This window comes from Manacus candei, unplaced genomic scaffold, assembly GCF_025592945.1.
Source record: "Manacus candei isolate 608988 ecotype Guabito, Panama unplaced genomic scaffold, ASM2559294v1 h1tg000028l, whole genome shotgun sequence".
Lineage (NCBI taxonomy): Eukaryota > Metazoa > Chordata > Aves > Passeriformes > Pipridae > Manacus > Manacus candei.
Genome location: NW_026138076.1, coordinates 12,053,740 through 12,074,128, shown reverse-complemented (window position 1 = coordinate 12,074,128; position 20,389 = coordinate 12,053,740). Strand labels below are relative to the sequence as shown.

General features: G+C 38.9%; 1 protein-coding gene across 3 annotated transcripts in view; it reads left to right on the top strand.

Annotated features, from left to right (window-relative positions):
- The window catches only part of SGCZ (sarcoglycan zeta), a 431,982-nt gene that overhangs the window by 232,436 nt on the left and 179,157 nt on the right, over positions 1–20,389 (top strand). For all 3 annotated transcript variants that reach the window (XR_007904954.1, XM_051790352.1, XM_051790351.1), the window contains one exon: positions 14,419–14,613. Coding sequence is in view for 2 of the 3 variants with exons in the window: in XM_051790352.1 (XP_051646312.1) it covers positions 14,419–14,613 (195 nt within the window). In the remaining variant the exon portion in view is untranslated. The remainder of the gene's footprint in view (positions 1–14,418; positions 14,614–20,389) is intronic.

Below are 20,389 nucleotides of genomic sequence, written 5' to 3'. Positions count from 1 at the left end.
CTGGAAAGAAAATGAAAGTTCTCTAGCACTTTAAAACATAGAACTGAATTATTTAGTTATAAGTAAATATAGTTCTAAAACTGCAGTGAACAGAAATTTCATGTAGTAAAATGCAGTTGTAACTCCGCTGTTGTGTTTTTAATGCTGTTTTTATCATTGAAGATGATTCTGAAGGTTACTTTCACTTAAAAATTGCACCCGATGTTCAACATCTCTTGGTACTGGATACTTTTGTGTGAGACATTGATTATGTGGGTGATAGAAAGATGAGGAGACTTTTGCTACAGTATTAAGATGCCATGGAGATTGTTTATAAAGAGGGAGGCACAGGTACAGGCGATCACTGTGAAACCACGTTTATAAATTATGAGACTGCCAATTAGGGGGAACAGTTATATCCATTAGTAACAATCAAGATGAGGGAGCTTAATGTAAGGGAAGAAATGCTGAAGAAAAAAGGGAAACAAATTAAGATTCTTGGTCCTATGTATTATATTAAATTAAAACCATAAACTTAAGCAATGGAGGTCCTAATTTCATCTTAGACTCCTGGTGTCTGCACAAGGAAATTAGGGTGTTCTCTGTTGCTTTATGGTATCACATGAAACACATGGTAAAATTATCAATTAATAACTGAAATCTGTATTCTCAGAGTATTTTAAGTATTGAGTTGTTCATGATTGTTATCACAGTGGTGGTGCCCAAAACGTTAATATTTATTCCATGATAAAACATCTCTGTTGTTATAATTTAAAAATGTTATTATTTTAGACTGGAGCAGGACCCCATATTGGTAGGTGCTATAAAATTAGAGAGTACTGTGTATATATGTATATGTATATATATGTATGTGTGTGTGTGTGTGTGTGTGTGTGTATTCTTAAATCTAATTCTGTCAGTCTGGTCTATCTTTTTCCATTAAGGTAAATTCTATTCTTTTCTGCCTGTACTCTTTTAGCTTATATTTTTAGAGCTGTGGATAGCAGTAAGATTTGATCCATGCTTGTGTTCCTGGGACACCAAGACTTTAGTTTACATATTGATATCATTATTGATTACTACTGAAAGGATAGGGGCTCTATTAATTTTGAATATGAGGCCATTAAATTCACATCAAGATTAAAATGGTGAATTAAAGACTCGGTGTAGCTTTGCCTACTTAAATTACTGAAGAAGCTTAACAAATACAAGTCAACCCCAAAATGTAATCATTTTCTTTTTAAGTGATACTCCTGTTCTTCATATCATAGCGTTTTATTCAATGTGACTTGTTCTGTACTCTTTGATATCCGGTCCATGTATTTTTAATTTGAATGAACAGAGTTGTGTGTTTTAGGCCAGAAGAGCCATGCTTGTGACTTTAGATCTACAGGTATTTGTTTTCCAGCCTTACAGCAGAGTTGTGCTACACGTGTATGCAAAAAAGAGGAAAAAATAACAGTGGTTAAAAGCTTATTTTTCATCTTTCTAGAAATTCAGGTTTTGGTTCATATTTTCTATCTTTCCTCTTCTTTGTGTAATACATGATAACCCCACCACACAAATTTTAGACTTCAAACTACAGGTAGGAATGAACTAGTTAAAGAGGGTAATTCCTCTCGTAGCTGAAGTGTTCATTCCACCTGCTTCTTCCAGTCTAACTGAGTTTCGTGAATTTACCACTCTTAAAATTTCTTTCCTGACTCTTGAAGATTGTACTTTTGTCACCATCTACTAAAATTGATAGAGGGAAATGTATCACTAACAGAGGAAAGGTAGTGCCAGTTTTTGTCAAGCTATTGAAATATTTATCCTGCCATCTTCCATTGATGTGGTTGCCAGGTTTTCTCATGGTGGAATATCCTTATCTCCTCAGTGACCTTAAGAGAAGGAGCTGAGCAGATGTAAAGTGCTGATCCTAGCGCTTGTGAATATGTCATGCCTTATTGAGATATGTAGAGCAACAGGGATGAGGGCGCACCAGGATTAATAGAAAAGTGGTTGAGTTTTTTTAACTGAGATCCAATGGTTTACCATGATTTTCCTGACTTTGTTGCTGTTGTAATAAATTTTTAGAATTTATTCAGTAAGACAAATTTTATCTGTTTATCTAGTAGTAGGAATATTTGAGATGAAGTCCAGAGAGCTATCACAGATGCTAGGGCAGTAAGCTATTGTATCTGTCAGCAGTCTACTGCGGAGGTCAATAAAGCTAAGACGATCCCAGGGAGGCAAGAAGCTGGAATGCTTTTACTGGACTTACAACTTCATATTTAAAGGGTTTAGGGTCTACATATTCAACAGGGGGTTTGCATATTCATTCTGTTAAAATTGGGGGTTTCACAAGGATGACATAAGAGAAAAACCCAGGTTAACAAATCTTGGGGTCTTACAATTGCATCATAGGAAAAACCCTACTTTATCTTGGGGGGTTTCTTGGGGGGAGAAAGGTATTCAGGATTGCAAAATGCATGGGATACAGAGAATACACATGCAAAGGTGGGAACGCAAAGGGTTTTATGCAGAGGTCTGATAACATCAGAGCACCATCTCCCTGTTTCTTGGCAGAGCATTCCAAACAAGTGGCATCTGGCCTGGCCCTCAAACTGAGATTTTTCCCCAGCTTCTGTGACTCAGGGTTTTCTGTTTAAACCTAGCAGTTTCTTTTCTGGTGTCCAACAGTCTACTCATCATCTACTTGTCTCCTTAGGTGTCTGCTTTTCTCTAAGACAACACAGCTATACTGAATCTTGTGTTGCTGTCACTAGACTTGTGTGATCCCACTTAATTTGATTAAGGTTATCCTTAGAATATACTATGTAGGCAGTGTATCTAGATAAAACTTAAAAGTTATTCTCAACCACCACCTGAAAATTTAGATGATTAGAAAGCTAAATAAAGTAAAATAATGAGTAAGCTTTTGAAACCCAAGCTTTTTTTAAAAATACACTGAAATTATACTGAAATTGTTGTGGTTGGTTATTGAAAATGTAACTTAAAAAGGCATATTACTGGGAAACATCAAGCCTGAGCTGAATTTGAATTCAGCTTCCTTAAGAATAGTATAGCATATTATTATTTAGAAACATTTCAAGTCACAGAACAGTGGGAAAAATATGATTCTATTCATTACATGATTATTTATTTTTGTTAACATGCTGTGAAGATCATTGTGCAGTGAACTTTACAATTAAATATTTTAAACACAAGAGTCATAAATGCTCACACTGAGTAATAATGGTAATAGCTTCAGGTCACTGATATCCATTTTTGTGAAGTGATAATTTTATTAGAGAACATTACTGAAGATGCAAACATTTATTGTCCTTTTATAGACAACTGTTATAATAACTGTTTAGTGAGCAGTGGCATCATAGGGAGAAAATTGTGTACCTCAGCTGCTGTCCTGCCTGTGGCTGTAATGAAGTCTCTGTAGTAATCTAATTGTATTGACTTAGCAAAAAAATGGAATTCTAATTGACATCATAAAGCCGAGAGAATTGTCAATAAAAACATACTGACTTAAGACTTGTTGACACTGATGACAAAACTGTACTTTGTGGCCAAGAAGAAAAACAGATTCTTCTGAATTATTAAACTTCAAGTCACATAAATTATGTAATCAACTGACTTTATGTACAGCTTGATACTGAAGTTATTTGCATGTTCTTCCTTTAGTTTTTCAAGAGTGGAAAGGAATTTCCAAATATGTTCATTAGAAAACACAAAAAAAATAGTCATGAAAGTAAGTAATGCATTATTTTTGTTTCATATATAAATATAGAAAATAAAATAATTATGCTGAAGTTCTAAATGTTGAATGTTCTAAAAAATGTTGGAAGTTCTTAAAAAATGGAAAAGTTCTTCTCTCCCTCCAACCTATGGGTGAATGTCTGGTGGTCTGATGCCATCCCTCTAATCCTTCTCCATTTTATTTGGATAAATTTCAATGAATTAACCTGTTCTAAATAAAAGCAATCTCCATTGAAAATTTCAAACCACTTTTAATGATTGTATTGATGTTTCTAACATAGATTGCTTTATTCTGTTCTAAACCCTTGGGCATGTAGGCAGGCTTTATTAAACACTTTAAAAAAAATCTGTAACTGAATAATAATTTTCTCAAAGGTAGGAGTGTGAAAGGTTGGTTAATAGAAAGGTCTGTCAAGTGAAATGTATTAACTGTAGCTAACAGAAAATCTGAGTAAGATTAGAGAATGCTGAGGGTCTCTAAGCAATCTGAGTTACAGCATTTGCTGCAGGGATAGTGAAACTCTTGAGACGTTCAACTTGAGCTTCTCAGAAAGCTAAAAAGAAATTGGGAGAGAACATGAGTTAGAAAAACTAACTTTTGATGAGCTTTCATTGTAATTCCCTCAAACTTGTATTGCCTTGAAAACAGAAAAAACCCTGAAAGTAATTCCAAATGAAAGGCAATGTAATAAGACTTCAGTTTCTCACTAGTTTGCTCATTGTCTGTGAAGAAGTTTATTTTCTCCTACCCTGAGCTTTCATTCCTCATATATACAATGATGCTGACACAGATTCTGTTTGTTTTAAAGAGCATTAGTTGCATGAGTCTTAGGTTTAGGATAGGAAAAGCACTGGAATCTGAGTCTTCATTATGAGATAAGAATGCTCGTTTTAGGAGAAAATTGTACTTATCCTAGAAAATAATTTATGAAATTTCCTTCTTACCTCTTACCTTTCTCCATCCCCACTGAGATACCAGTTTTTTATTAGATTGTCTGGTTTTCAAGCATGTAAAAGCCATATCAAGCTGTTTAAAAGCCCTCTGATAACTTCTGCTATTTCTTTTAAGTATAATCATGCTCTTCTGTACTCATCTTCATTTCTTTAGGCATTATCTAGCATGCTCCTCAGTATGGCTGGAGAAGCTGCTGCATTAACTTCATTTTTTATTCAGTCAACCATACTTCAAGAAAAATTTTTTAATTCCGTTACTGGGATGGTATTACCATATGTTGCGTTCCAGATTAAGCTATAAACTGCCCAGAGTGGTTCCATTTTTATTTAAGACTTTTTAAAAGCCTTTTGGTTTGTTATAACCTCTAATTAGCACCTGGAGAAAGAGTCATACACTCTTCTCTAAGAGAAATTCTTTTTAATTTAGTGTGAAAAATAAGATATTTTGGCAAAAGGTTTTTACAGGAGTAAAATACAACCAAGAAAAAAGCATTTCACTAGCATTCAGCCCAAAGACCTATTCCACAGGAAACACCCACTAAAACAATCCATATACCAGCTTTAGTAGAACACAGTTCATTGGTTTTTAAGTTTCCCACAAGAGAAGGAAAAGAGTAAAAGAAAACAGATTAAAAGGGGTAAAGAAAGAGAGGAGAGAAAGGAGAGGAGAACAGTTACCAACAAGATTCAATGATTCACATAGTGCCAACTGGAGAGGGAGAAGAGAGAGACTGCATGCAGTCTCCTGTATTTATAGTTTTCCCTCCCAGGCAGGATACCCAGTCAGTGCCTTCCAGGCCAGAGTGAGTTGTGCTGTAGCCAGTGACAGGTTGCGGGGTGTGATGTGGGCAGGTTACCAGGCAGGTCTGCCTTGACCGACAGCCCGGCTGCAGGGCCTGCAGCTCTGCCATGTGCTCTGCGTGGGCTGCAGGCCTGGCCTTCAGCTCTGCCATGTGCTCCCAGCACAGGCCTGATGTGCAGGCCTTACCATGGACCTGCAGGTCCGGGCCCGGCCCTTCCCCACATGCACACACACACTCACACTGAGTTGGTTCCAACCCATATCAATCAGTCAGTCAGTGAGTCATGGCTAGGCTTCGCAAACGAAGATTTGGGAAGGCTCTATCCGCATTTGCTACAAGCACGCTGGTGGCTTATGAGGCTAATACGTGACAGACATATCCGATTGCAAAAGGCACAGCAGAAAGACTCCTTAGGTGGTATATTCTGCAAGACACGGTTCTTTCTGCGTTGCCTTTTTTCCTCGAGAGTGATCCTGCGTGTGTTCTCGAAGGAGACAGCTGCGTTATAGATGGTGTGTCTCCAGGCCTCCCGATTGGAGGCCAGAGTACACCAGTTATGGTGATCAATATGGCCAAGGCTGAGATGTTGTTTCAGGGAGTCCTTGAATCTTTTCTTCGGGGCTCCTCTCATGCGGCAGCCAGTGGCAAGTTCACCGTAGAGCAGGATCTTATGGAGGCGGTGGTCCTTCATCCTTGAGACGTGTCCTGCCCATCGCAGCTGCGTTCTCAGAAACATGACCTCAATACTTGTGACTGCTGCTTACTCTAGAACAGATGTATTGGTCACATAATCTGACCAGTGGATGTTTAGGATTGTACGGAGGCAGCGTTGATGGAAGCGTTCTAGGAGACGCAGGTGGTGGCGGTAGATGACCCATGATTCGGAACCATATAAGAGAGTAGACAGCACTATGGCTTTGTAAACACTGATCTTGGTGCTTTTCTTCAAGTGTTTATTACACCATACTCTTTTGTGGAGTTTTCCAAAAGCACTATATGCCTTTGCTAACCTGTTGTCTATCTCTCCGTCGATCTTACCATCTGAGGAGATGAGGCTACAGGATCTCACACCATATGACACCCCATCCCTTTTACGCACCCCTACCACTTACTATTATTTTATCTAAATGTAACTTTTACCACGTTTTTTTTTAATTGTCAAAAAACCCACAAAACTTTTTAACACATTTATTTGCATTCTTGGGTTACTTTTAAAAAAGAGGTAAGATAAATGCAATCAACATAGGTTTAGAGTATATGTAGAGATGATCCAGAAGTAAAATTTCCTCTATTTAAAATACGCAACACAATATCCTTTTTTTTTTCAGAAAAATCAGTAAGCTGAAAGTGAAATTGACTGCCCAGATGTTAAGAGCAAATACTGGGTTATTTCTCCTGTTTGATGAAAAATTTTTAGTTAAGAACAATAATCTCTCTGTTTCATTCCATATTGTCAAATCTGGTTCTTCTTCTGTAAGGCTCTTTTCTTGGAAGAGCCATTATCCATTGAGATGAATTTATATTTGCCTTGAGAATTACTTGAAAGGCATAATTATGTTTTAAACAGTTTTTGTTACATTGGCTTAAGTAGATCACCACCCTATCTCCAGGAATTATATCAACAATCTCACTTCTAGGTTTAGTACATTTTCTAATGGTCTTCTCTTTCATTTTTCTGCTTTGAAAATTTACCTCTGTAAGAGATTTTACCAAAGACTAAATAAACTCTGAAACTGTAAAATGTCTCTTCTCCATTCTTTAATTACTTTTATAAGTCTAAGATATCTATTCCAACAGTACCCTGTGGCCCTAAAATATCAATAGCTTGAAGGTAATAGGCTTGATTGTGGTCTAAATTTCACGCTGTATGGTTATGAGATTCACCTGTGCCTAGTGAATATGCACAACCATTTTGTTATGGTTCTGCTAGAGATCAGAAAGTGTTGGTGTAGATGAAAATAAACACTTGCAAAATATATTCAGTTGCAGTTTGACATGACTAAGTAGTTTCCACTGCTATGATAGATTCCTTTACCTTGTTGTCATGGTTTGAGAGCCCCAAAATCCAATTCCCTAGTCTAAACCCCTTCCCACATCTCAACCCAGTGTGAGATGGGTTTTCCAGACACCACACGCGACTCAAATGGGGGAAAGGGAATATATTACAATGACTGTACAAATAAATACTACAATACATTATATACAATCTTAGCTATCTCTACCATGACATAAGTATTTACAATGGATCAAATCTCTTCTCTCCTCCAAATAAAAGTCCAGGAGGGAAGTAGGAAAAGATTGTTTTCCACTCTCAGAGCAGCAATGTCTCTAAAGCAGCAGGTTCTCTTCTTCTCATGCAGCAGCTGTAACTGGATCTCTGCCAGTACACATGAGGGGGTATCCAAGCCCCTTGGCCACTCGTCTTCAAGCGAGGGTCTTATCTTCTGTGGGCTGCGTTCACCCAGACAATGGTTGCATCACCACGGTCATATCAACGAAGCACGGGGGTCTTCGTGATAGTCTGTATCTTCAGGGGATTCAAGTCCCCTTTGCAGAGCTCTGTGCTCTGTCTCAAGCAGCGGGGGGGGCCAAGGTCACCCCCTTCGCATTCCTTCTCAGAACTTTTCAGCTCCTTTCTGCAAGTGCTGTAGCACTTTAAGACTCTTTCAAGTAAGAGTCCATCATCCTCCTCCTTTCTTGGAGGTCTCAGAGGAGTATGGGGTTTTATTTCAGTTCTTACCCCAACTTCCTCTATCTCTCTGTAGAATCTAATTCTCTCTCTGCTGCTGGCTCTCTCGGCTCTCTCAGACAACTCCATGTCTTCCTTGCTCAGCTGCATGTTTGTTTCTGCTGCTTTTCCAGTTCAGTTCTTATCTGCTGGCTTTTAGGCATAGCCTCTGTTCACTGCTGTCTCTGCTGCTGCTCACTCACGGTGGAGAAAACTTCTTTCAGCTTTCTAGTTACAGGCACCTAGCCCAGTCTAACACTGTTCCAAGTCCCTGTAGCTCCCAGCCGGGGGCTGGGGGGCCAGAACCCCCCCAGGGGGGCTCCTATTCTCACTCCTCGTGGCTTGACAACATGGCTACTTCTTCTACAACAACTACAACTACCTTCTCTTCTGTTCTGCTTGTGATATGTTTATATTTTGCAGAAGCGCTTATTGGGTAAAACCTCAAAACTTCAAGGGTCACCACCCCCTGGGGTTTTACCATTTTATAACTTCAGGGGGGAAAACTGTTTCCCCCCACCACACTTGTTTATGATACTTCTCCAGTGCAATGTAGGAAGTGATTTAATTCCTTTGTATATCATATCATATCATGGCTAGGCTTCGTGAACAAAGATTTGGAGAGGGCTCTACTCATGTTTGCTACAAGCGCGCTGGTGGCTAAAAAGGCCAATACGAGATAGGCACATCGGGTGCAAAAGGCACAGCAGAAAGACTCCTTAGGTGGTATATTCTGCAAGACACAATTCTTTCTGCGTTGTCTTTTCTTCTCAAGAGTGATCCTGCATGCTTTCTTGAAGGCATCAGCAGAGTTATAGATAGTGTGTCTCCAGACCTCCTGATTTGAGGCCAGAGTAGACCAGTTATGTTGATCAATATGGCCAAGGTTGAGATGTTGCTTCAGGGAGTCCTTGTATCTTCTCTTCGGGACTCCTCTCTTGCAGCAGCCAGTGGCAAGTTCACCATAAAGCAAGATCTTAGGGAGGCGGTGGTCCTTCATCCTTGAGACGTGTCCTGCCCAGCGCAGCTGTGTTCTCAGCAACATGACCTCAATACTTATGACTGCTACTTGTTCTAGAACAGACGTATTAGTCACATAATCTGACCAGTGAATGTTTAGGATTGTAGAGAGGCAGCGCTGATGGAAGCGTTCTAGGAGTTGCAGGTGGTGGTGGTAGATGACCCATGATTCAGATCCATATAAGAGAGTAGACAGCACAGTGGCTCTGTAAACACTGATCTTGGTACTTTTCTTCAAGTGTTTATTTTGCCACACTCTTTTATAAAGCTTTCCAAAAGCACTATATGCCTTTGCTAACCTGTTGTCTATCTCTCCATCATTGGCTTTCAGGTAGAATTCCTTCTGCTATAGCAGGTATTAGTCTGTTCAAGAGTATTCTTGCCAGGATTTTGCCAGCAATGGAGAGCAGAGTAATACCACGGTAATTTGAACAGTCTGATTTAATTCCTTTCTTCTCATACAGGGTGATGATGACTGCATCATGAAGGTCTGATGGTAGTTTGCCTAGTTCCCAACAGCGCACCACAAACTTGTGAAATTTAGCATGGAGTGCAAGGCCCCCATGTTTCCAGACTTCAGGTGGAATTCCATCAACCCGAGCTGCCTTGCCAATTTTCACCTGCTGTATGGCCTTGAGGGTTTCTCCTAAAGTGGGGGCAGTATCCAATTCATACTTCACTGGTTGCTGTGTGATGGACTGAATAGCTGAGTCTTGGACTACATGGCTAGTACTGAAAAGAGTCTGAAAGTGTTCAGACCATCGATTCAGAATGGAGGTTTTATCTTTAGAAGCATTTGACCATCAGTGCTGAGTAGAGGGCTTTGGACTTGGTATGTAGGCCCGTATGCTGTTTTCAGGGCTTCATAGAATCCTTTGTGATCACCCATATCTGTGCATAATTGTGTTTTTCCAGCTAGATTGTTCCACCACTTGTTCTGGGTGTCACGGAGTTTCTGTTGGAGCTTGCTGCATGCAAGACGAAAGACTGTTTTTCTTGCGTGACAGGACGGCAGTGCAAGGTGTGCTTGGTGGGCGGTTCTCTTCTTCCTCAATAATTCCTGGATCTCTTGATTGTTTTCATCAAACCAGTCCTTGTTCTTCTTGAGGGAGAACCCTAAGGATTCTTCAGAGGACTACAGGATGCTTTTTTTAATATGGTATCAAAATGTTTCAGGAGAGGTATCTGTAGAATCTATGGAATGGTTTTTGAGCCTAGTTTGAAGATTTGCCTGGAATTTGTTTCTCACTGTGGCTAATTGGAGATTGTTAACTTGAAGTCTCCTCCTTGGGATAGTGCCCCTTTTTGGTCTGAATTTAAGATTGAAGTTAAGTTTACAGCACACAAGTTGATGGTCTGTTTGGCGTTCTGCACTAGGCATCATGCGGGTATGATGGACATCGCGGACATCTCTCCATCGCACCAAGACATAATCGATGAGGTGCCAATGCTTAGATCTAGGATGCATCCAGGTTGTCTTCAGGCTATTTTTCTGCTGAAAGATAGTATTAGTGATGGTGAGCTGTTGCTCCACACAGAATTCTGGCAGAAGTCGACCATTATCGTTGGAGCTTCCAACACCATACTTGCCTAATATTCCTTTCCAGGCTTCAAAATTCTTACCTACTCTGGTGTTGAAATCACCAAGGATAATGATCTTATCATTTACAGGAACCTTCTGGGTAAGGCGGCACTGGTCGGTGTAAAATTTATCTTTTTCGGCAGGGTCAGCTTGGAGAGTTGGGGCATATATACTAAAGAGGACAACATGTTGGTTGTTGTTTAATGGAAGGCGTAGGGAGATAATGGGATCAGAATGACCTGTCGGCAGATTTTTGATTTTAGGAACAATAGAGTTTTTGATCATAAAGCCAACTCCTGAGAGATGCTTTTCGGTTCTGGGTTTGCCTGACCAAAAGACTGTGTAACCAGCACCATGTTCTCTGAGGCTGCCTTCCTCGTGGAGACGAACTTCACTGAGAGCAGCAATGTCAATGTTGAGACGTGACAATGAGGACAGAACGATGCTCAGGACATCCGCTATCCGCAGAATCAAGCATGGTTCTGATGTTCCAACATGTTAGAGTTAATTTGGGTGCACCTTTGGAAACAGGTGTATATGCCTTTGTCTTTTGATCTTTGTGTGACTGCATTTGTAGATGACCATTTCGACCCTCTCCTGGCTTTGCAAATGTGGGTAAGGCCTTCAAGCCTGTGCAGTGGATTTTTTAGGTGCGATGCAGTATGCGCGGAACTGAACCCACCCTTTAATCCTAAGGTTCATCTGCCAGGGCCGAGTGAGCTTAGATGGTGGCAGCGAGGTCCTCAGGACGTAGGTTTAATTAGAGTGACCTTCTCTTAGAGGGATGGCTCCATCTGCCCGGGTTTAGAGTTGTCCTCCTCCTCTGTATGCTACGAGGTTCCCCCTCTCATATCCCACGAGGACACAGTCCACACTGGCGAAGCTCCCCCTGTCTCACTCCTTTCCGCGCCCCAGGGCCAGGGACCACTGGGGCCCGCCCTGCGGGTGCCTGGGGGTGCGCACCCAGGGCGCCTGCTGGGGGGCCGCTGCCACGCACGCCCGGGGCACCCCAGTCAAAATGACACTTGAGCCCATCATTCAAATCACTTATAAAGATACTAAACATTGTTGGGCCCAATATTGATCTCTGGGGAACAGAGGAATAGGATAGAGAAATAAGAACAAATCTAAAAAAATGTTCCGACCACCCCTCCCTTCTTCCTTGGCTCAGCTTTGCTCCCAGTTTTCTTAACCTCCTCCTCCCAAGTGGTGCAGCGGCATTGTCTCTGCCACTCCTTCCTCCTCAGTGGGAGGACTCCTCACACTCTTCCCCTGCTCCAGTGTGGGGTCCCTGCCATGGGAACAGTCTTCCATCAACTTCTTCAATGTGAATCCTTTCCATAGGCTGCAGTTCTTCATGAACTGCTCCAGCATGCACCCTTTCCATGGGGTGCAGTCCTTCAGGAACAGACTGCTCCAGTGTGGGTATCCCACAGGGTCACAAGTCCTACTAGAAAACCTGCTCCTTCCATGTGGGCTCCTGTCCATAGATTCACAGGATCGTGTTCCAGCATGGGCTCTCCATGGGGTCACAAACTCTGGCACCTCTGGCTATTCCAGCATGAGGTCTTCCATGGGCTACTGTGTGGACCTCCATGGACTGCAGAAGAACAGCTTGCTTCACCAAACCTCACACAGTTGAACAGTATACACTGAGGGAACTGATGATACCTGGTTGTGGTGATGGAATAAAATGTCATTTTATTTAATGATTGTATTGCAAAGGGTCTGTTCCGTGGGACCATGTTCACAATTTTAGGACCATTGCTACTTCTGACATTCTCACAATCTAGAAGCTGCTTTTCAACTATTTTTAATGATATTTTTTTCATAGGCAATATAAAAGTTAAATCACAAGACAATGGAAATGATATTAAAAATACTAATTATTTCAAATCTCAAAATGTAGTCATATATTGCATTTTTGTTGCAACAGATGGCTAAATAAATGTGTAGAAACTCACATTGATTAGCCCATTCATGCATTCTGTTTCTGGATTCATAAGGAATTCAGGCACAACTAGGATGAAAACTGCCAGGATGTGATAAGGAGGTGATCTAAGGTCTTAAAACCTGGGAGGACTGAGAAATGTCATTGAGGGAAATGTATGTGTAATGGTTTAGTACATAAATAAACTGATTACACTGCATGTAATTGAAATTGCTGGCAAAGAGAAGCAATTCTGATTGAAAAGAATAAAAATTACAAAATGCTTGTTTACTAACTTATTTAAAACCTGCTTAATAAATTTTTTATTTCTGTTTTGACTTATTTCAGTTATATATATATTGTTGTAATATGAATGTGTATTCTATGACTTGTGGCTCTAATTATTCACGGTGAGTTAATTTATTCCATTAATATCTCATTCGCTAAGAAGAATGGTAAAACCTCGAGAGTGTTGATTTGGATAAATATCTAGCAGCACAGATGTTCACATAAATATTTTTGAGCTCCACATTTTAAAAATCTTATGAAATCAACGTTTCTTTGATCCTTCAAATGGATCTAATCTGGTTTTTATTTCTCATTGAATCAACTGACCTGTGTCTGTGCATTTTTTGTTTTCTTTTAGGGAAAATAAAGGCAGCTTTTAAATGCAAAACTGATCATTTTATCTGGTTTATGAGTTTGTTGGGGGTTTGTTTGTTTGTTTTGGATAGTTTTTGGTTTGTGTTTTCTTCCTCCCCCTGAGCACAAAGCCTATTAAGCTGACTTTTTTAGTGGGCATATTTCAGGATGAACTCTTACATAAACAGAATATGAGTGCTTTAATTTAATTTTTAAGTCATGGAGAAAAGTTAATACCTTCCAGTCTAAAGCCGATGTGACAGCTGAATATGAATATAAATATCTGTAAAAGAAATTTAAGGATGTAAAAAATCTTAAATGGTTGCTTATTAAATGCCATAAACATTTTTATTCTAAAGAAGTTTAATAGTAACTTTAAGAAGTTTGCTTGGTCGTGTGCTAGAAGAACTTAAACTAGTTCAGAAATACAACAGATTGTGGTAGTATCCGTATCTCTTAAAGGGCAAAATGAATTTCTGTTTTTGTAAAATAAGGATGTATGTGTAATAATATCAATTATTAGTTTAATTTACTAAGGATAATAAAAAGTGATATCTTCATTTATGAAATATGTATTTTAGAAAGATGAGATTTTTCTTCTATTTATATGAAAGAGTGTACTGGTTACAACCTATATGAAGAAAATTACTTTTACCTCAGCCAAAACTAGAACAAAAATTTTCCTGAATGATCTTATAAAGGACAATAAAACAACACTGAGAGACAGAGTGTAAGATACATGCATGGACTACATTACTATTTTTAAAAGTTTCTTGCTGATAGATTTGAAATGCAAATATAATTTGAAATAGAAATCAAAGGTTTACTTTAAATCAACAAAACCCACCAAATTTTTTATAAATGCATAGGTAAAATAATATTGATATGCTTAATACTAGATGAATGCATCCATTCTGTGTCCAGAGAAACTGATTTTCTATACATTCTCAGATAATCTTCATGTACTAAAATATATGAAAAACAGGTCTCTCATGTGCTCACTTATACTTACATCTTTCTTTTCCAGATGACACGAGAGCAGTATATATTAGCAACACAACAGAACAGCCTTCCAAGGACTGAGCAACCTCAGTTTTACCCAGTAGGGATTTATGGATGGCGAAAGAGGTGCTTATACTTCTTTGTCCTACTGCTGTTGGTTACCATGATTGTTAATTTAGCAATGACAATATGGATTTTGAAGGTTATGAATTTCACAGTGGTAAGTATTAAGTAACTTTATGTACCCCATTTCTTGAAGTACAAACTGCTAGTTTTATTTCTTTTTTTCCTTTATCATGTTATAGAGAAATCTTGTAATTTTTGGTGAAAAATCATATATACTTCGAGTGTTACTTCAGATATTTATATCTTTTGTGTATATTCTGCAGTGAGTGGACTGATGCCCTGTATTCAGATACTTTTGGTTAATCATATCTTCTGAAAATATATCTAGGTCTTAGATTTTTTTTTTATTTGCCCAACCAAAAATGTCATGATGACTGCCCCAAACATCTTTTGGTTGCTTGTCATCACTGAATAATAATCAGTAGGAGTTTACTATATCTGTTCTGTGTGGTATCTCTCCTAGGAGGAAACTGGGTTTTTCAGATCAACATATGGTGCCTTTTTTAGCTTTTGTTGTTCTTAGTATTTTTTTTAGAGTTTACTGACAATTTCGACTGTGTTTCACCTAGAACTTAGAGTAGCTGTTTTGGTGTTGATAGGGAAGTGGGTGGGTCTAAAAGTCACATACTTTTCTGAGACAGTCTCTGTCTGGAATCTTTAATATCATCAAAGTGTTATCAAATCTGTATTTCAGATGTACACTTGAAAGAACATCTGTATTTAGTGGAAACTGGTAGAAGTGCATACTAGTTGGCAGCAGAGTAGTGTCTTTTTGTATATCAAAATAAAAGATAGAACTCTCAACAGTTTAAAATAGTAGTGCTTCTGCTCCATTAGTTTATTGGAAATAAAAAAACAGCCAACAAAAGTAGCATAGAACATATGTATAAAATTGTCCTAAATCTGTTAATGCTCTGTAATGCATTGAGTTATCTGAGACTGTTGTCTGGTGAGATGTATTGTGCAAATACCTGTGGATGAATATGTTGGATTAATATTTTGACAACTGTATGACTTTAATATTCATGTGCTGAAGAGTCAGTGAGAAGATTTGTGAGGTTGCCTTTTTTGGAGGCAGGGGCTAGATTTGTTTTTTTGGTTCTATTTTTTCTTTTTTTATTTTTTTTTCATAATGCACTTTCAAAATAGGACATCCATATATATTTTTGTTTATTAATAATTGTTGATTTGTACAAGAAATATACTTCAGTGAAATGGTCTGCTACTATGCCAGAGGAGAATTGAGAATGGACATTTGAATAGGATAAGAAGATGTTTTACAAAGCACAGAATTTTTCTCTGTGCAGAAGGTTGTATTCCAATAGAATATTTGAAAGTACTGTTTCCATATCTAGGAAATGTTTGACCTTCCATGGTAGAAGCTATTATAGTACTATTCAGCTTAAAGCTCTTATAATTTGAATACAATGCAATACATGCTATTGAATGCAATACATGCTATTGCAATACATGCTACAAAAAATGCAATAACTTTGAAATATGTATTTTTTTTCCATGTATGTGTATATACGTATAGGTAGATATAAACCAAGAAATTTTATTTGTATAACTGGGCAGTGATAGGAAATCAGAAGTGCAGCTAGAAACCTAAAGAATATTTACTCAAAAGGGGAATCTAGCCATGATAAAATAATTGCTGAAATTGGACTGCTTTGACATTTTGACATTATTTTAAATTATTTCCTGTTTTGGCATATGCCAGTGTTGAGCTTTTTATAGAAACAATAGTAATTGCACCACTTCAAGGGGTTATGAAGAGCCAGGTCATAGTTTGTCATTGCTGGCTGTCAATTGCAACACTGTTAATTTATATTAGCTGTTGACTTTCTATTTTTAACTATAAAGCTGCAGCTACTGGCAATTTGGCATAATAAAAGCCTTTCTGAGATCAAGTTTCCAATTGGAAAAGTTTTCTGAATATACTGACCTTGCACATAAAAGTCACATTCTGAATCTGAGCTAGTTATACCATGCTCTTTTTATATGCAGAGGGGAGAAACAGGATTTTCTGTAAGACCATTCATCTCGTGGTAAGACAGAACTGAAGTGAATTGTTCTTAAGGACAGATGTTGAATAGCTTGTTAAAGTAATAAAAAAAGAAAATATAGTTTATTTACAATTGTGTAAAAACATAGTACAGGCAAGCTGACCAAGTTTCGTTTTATCAGATTATGTAGTATGACTAGGAAATGTAGAGAAACTTTCAGGGATACAATCTCTTCTTCCAATGTACCATGTCAGAAAGTTGAAAGGTAAATACAAGTTACAAATAATTGCCCTGATATAATATGTGTCAGATGAGCAAAACAGAAGGTAATGACAGAACCACAGAGTATGCTGAGTTGGAAGAGACCCACAAGGATCATCGAGTCCAACTCCTGGCCCTGCACAGGGCCATTCCCAAGAGTCACACCATGTACCTGAGAGTATCATCCAAATGCTTCTTGAACTCTGTCAGAATTGGTGCTGTGGCCACTTCCCTGGGGAGCCTGTTCCAGTACCCAACCACCCTCTGGGTGAAGAACCTTTTTCTAATACCCAATCTAAACCTCCCCTGACACAGCTTCAGGCCATTTCCTCAGGTTTCATCATTGGCCTCTGTGGAGAAGAGATCAGTGCCTGCTCCTCTTCTTCCCCTCATGAGGAAGCTGTAGACTGCAATGAGGTTTCCCCTCAGTCTCCTCTTTTCCAGGCTGAACAGACCAAGTGCCCTCAGCTGCTCCTCATATGGCTTCCCCTCAAGGCCCTTCACCATCTTCATTGCCTTCCTTTGGATGCTCTCCAATAGCTTCATATTTTTCTTACGTTGTGGTGCCCAAAATTCCACAATATTCAAGGTGAGGCCACCTCAGTATGGAGCAGAGCGGGACAATCACCTCCCTTGACCAGCTGCCTGTGCTTTGCCTGATGCACCCCAGGACATGGTTGGCCTTGCTGCCAGGGCACTGCTGAATCATGTTCGGCTTGCCAGGGACCAGGACCCCCAAGTCCCTTTCCGTGGCACTGCCTTCCAGCATCTCATTCTCCAGTCTGTATGAACATCCAGAGTTACCCCATCCCAGGTGCAGAATCCCATGCTTTCCCTTGTTGAAATTCATATGGTTGGTGATTGCCCAGTCCTCTAATTTGTCAAGGTCTCTGCCTTTGAGGGAGTCAACAGCTCTTCCCAGTTTTGTGTTGTCTGCAAACTTGCTTAGTACCCTTTCCAATCCTATGTCCAGGTCATTTATGAAGATGTTGAAGATCACAGGGCCTAAAATGGAGCCCTGTGGAACCCCACTAGTGACAGGTCAGTAGTCCGATGTTACACCATGCACTATTACCCTCTGTGCTTAACCTGTGAGCCAATTGCTCACACACTGCATGATGAGTTTATCCAGCTGGGTGCTGGACATGAAGGATACTGTGAGAGACAAAACTGAAAGCTTTACTGAAATTCAAAGGTTACATCAACTGGCTTTCCTTGATCAATTAGGTGGGTTACCTTGTCATAGAAGGAAACCAGATTTGATAATCATGAAGCCTCATGAAGCCACACTGGCTGTAAATGATGCCTGCATTGTCTTTCTGGTGTTTTTCAATACCTCCCAGAATAATCTTCTCCATAACTTTACCAGGCACTGAAGTGACACTGACAGGCCTGTAGTTTCTGGGGTCCTCTTTCTTGCCCTTCTTGAAAACTGGGACAACATTTACCAGATTCCAGTCAGCTGGGACCTCTCCAGATTCCCCAGACTGCTCAAAAATCATCTAGAGGGGCTTTGTGCTGACTCCCATCAGACCCCATAGATTTGTAGAGATCCAGCTGGATTAACAGATCCCACATAATTTCAGGGCTGACTGAGAGTTGATCATTCTCACAGTCATGGTCCTCTAGCTGAGACCCCCTTGGTCTGTCATTGGTGTTGAAGACTGAGGCAAAGGTTAAACACCTCTGCCTTGTTTCTGTTCCTGTTTGTGAGGTGGTCATCCTCATCCTGTAATGGGCTGATGTTATTGTTACACTGCCTATTGCCATTAATATATTTGAAAAAACCTCTTTTTATTGTTCCCTGTATTTCTGGCAGTTTCAACTCCAGTTGAGCTTTAGCAGAAGGAATATTATCTAGAGGAATTGGAGACATAGTAATAATTTTTTGAAAGATATCCCCCCACTGGTAGCTCAGTGTTACTGTCCTTTAACGTGTACTCAAGATCTGGTACCTCACTGTTCAGTCATCTGTTTAGAAAGATACATGTGTGGCCAAGAAGGCCAATGGCATCTTGGCCTGTATCAAGAACAGTGTGGCCAGCAGGACACACCATACTATCCTGGTTTACATGGAAAGTAATAATTCATAATGCTGTATTAGAAGAAGATCTGACCTTGAACAAAATGGTCTACCCATAACTTAACCCAGAAATAATTCTTGACCTAAACTCATCATTGAAATAAAGCTCTTTATTGTTTTGCGAGCATCAAGTGGATCCACTCTGTTCTGAGTGGTAAGGATAAAATAATGTGACAGTCTCTTACATTGTTCCCTAATGGAACCATCAAAATCTCTGAATCACATGGTTGAACTTTAAACTTCACCTATTGTACGAAATGCTTTCCTGAAAAGTAAACAACTGCTGTCTTCAAGAATGAACACAACTTTCCTCGTGTCTCTTAAGCCTGATTTTTAAAGGAGATATGCAAAACATATTGGAGAAATCAAGACAGAAACTAAAATCTGTAACTTTTGTCAATATCAAAATAATAATCTTAGGAGGCTTGAATTTCATGGAACATTTATAATTTCCTTTTTTTTTACTAGCCTTGCCATGGTTCACAGGCTCCCCCGTGAAATGTGTGTCTTTCAATTTCCATCAGGATGTAATTACCTCTCACTTAGTCTATGTTATATGTGCTTAATGAAGCTCAAAGCTGTTAGTTACTTTTTTTTGTGTCCACACAATTAGTATACTAGGGGTTTCAGGACACTCAAGTCATAACTCAGTGACATAACGTAGCGTAAAATATGGACATTTTGTATGTTTATAACATCCTGATTGTTTCACATATGTAATACATATAAAATTTAAAGGCTAGTAAGGAAAGAAATATTTTTTGCTGTGCCTTCATTTTTGTTGTCGTGTATTTGCGTAAACCATAATAAAGGTGATTAGCTTATGGGTTTTTTAAGATTTAATCACTTGAACATTATTCTCTGATACAAGTTTTATCTTCTACCATCTTTTAAGTTATTCTAACCTCAGTAGAACTACAATTTTATATGATTTATTCTTCATATAGCTGTTACTGAATGAAGTATATTGACACTCTGTCAATCTGATTAATTGCTCAGTAAAAGAGATTTACCAGGCATTTTTGTTACTAACCAAATACCAGTGTAGAAACACCTGACTGAAAGTTTTCTGCAGGTGTTTCAAATTAGTTTTAAAAAACAAATTTGAAATAGTCCTCTTACTACTGTGAAGTGACATTGTAAAATAACGTGGGGAAATCAGCATAGAAACCTAAGTCCCCCTCTTGGTGGGGGAGACATTTAATAACTGGACATTTATACATTTTCTAATATGTATGCAATTGGCATTGATATTGACATTTATTTAATATGACATTATTATTACATTATTGAAGTTTGGAGCTTGGTAAAGCTGAAAAAATTGTAATGGTAGAAAAAATGCCAGTGTGAACCCCTTTAGTTCCTAGCATCTCCTTTGGGTTGGCCTATAACAGCCACATATCCTAGGAAGTATAAGCATCAAATTATTTTACTGGTTTTGGTTGTAGTTTTGGTTTTGTGTGTCTCCATATTCTGATTTTCCCTTAGGAATCCATGTATTAAAAGACTTATTTTGT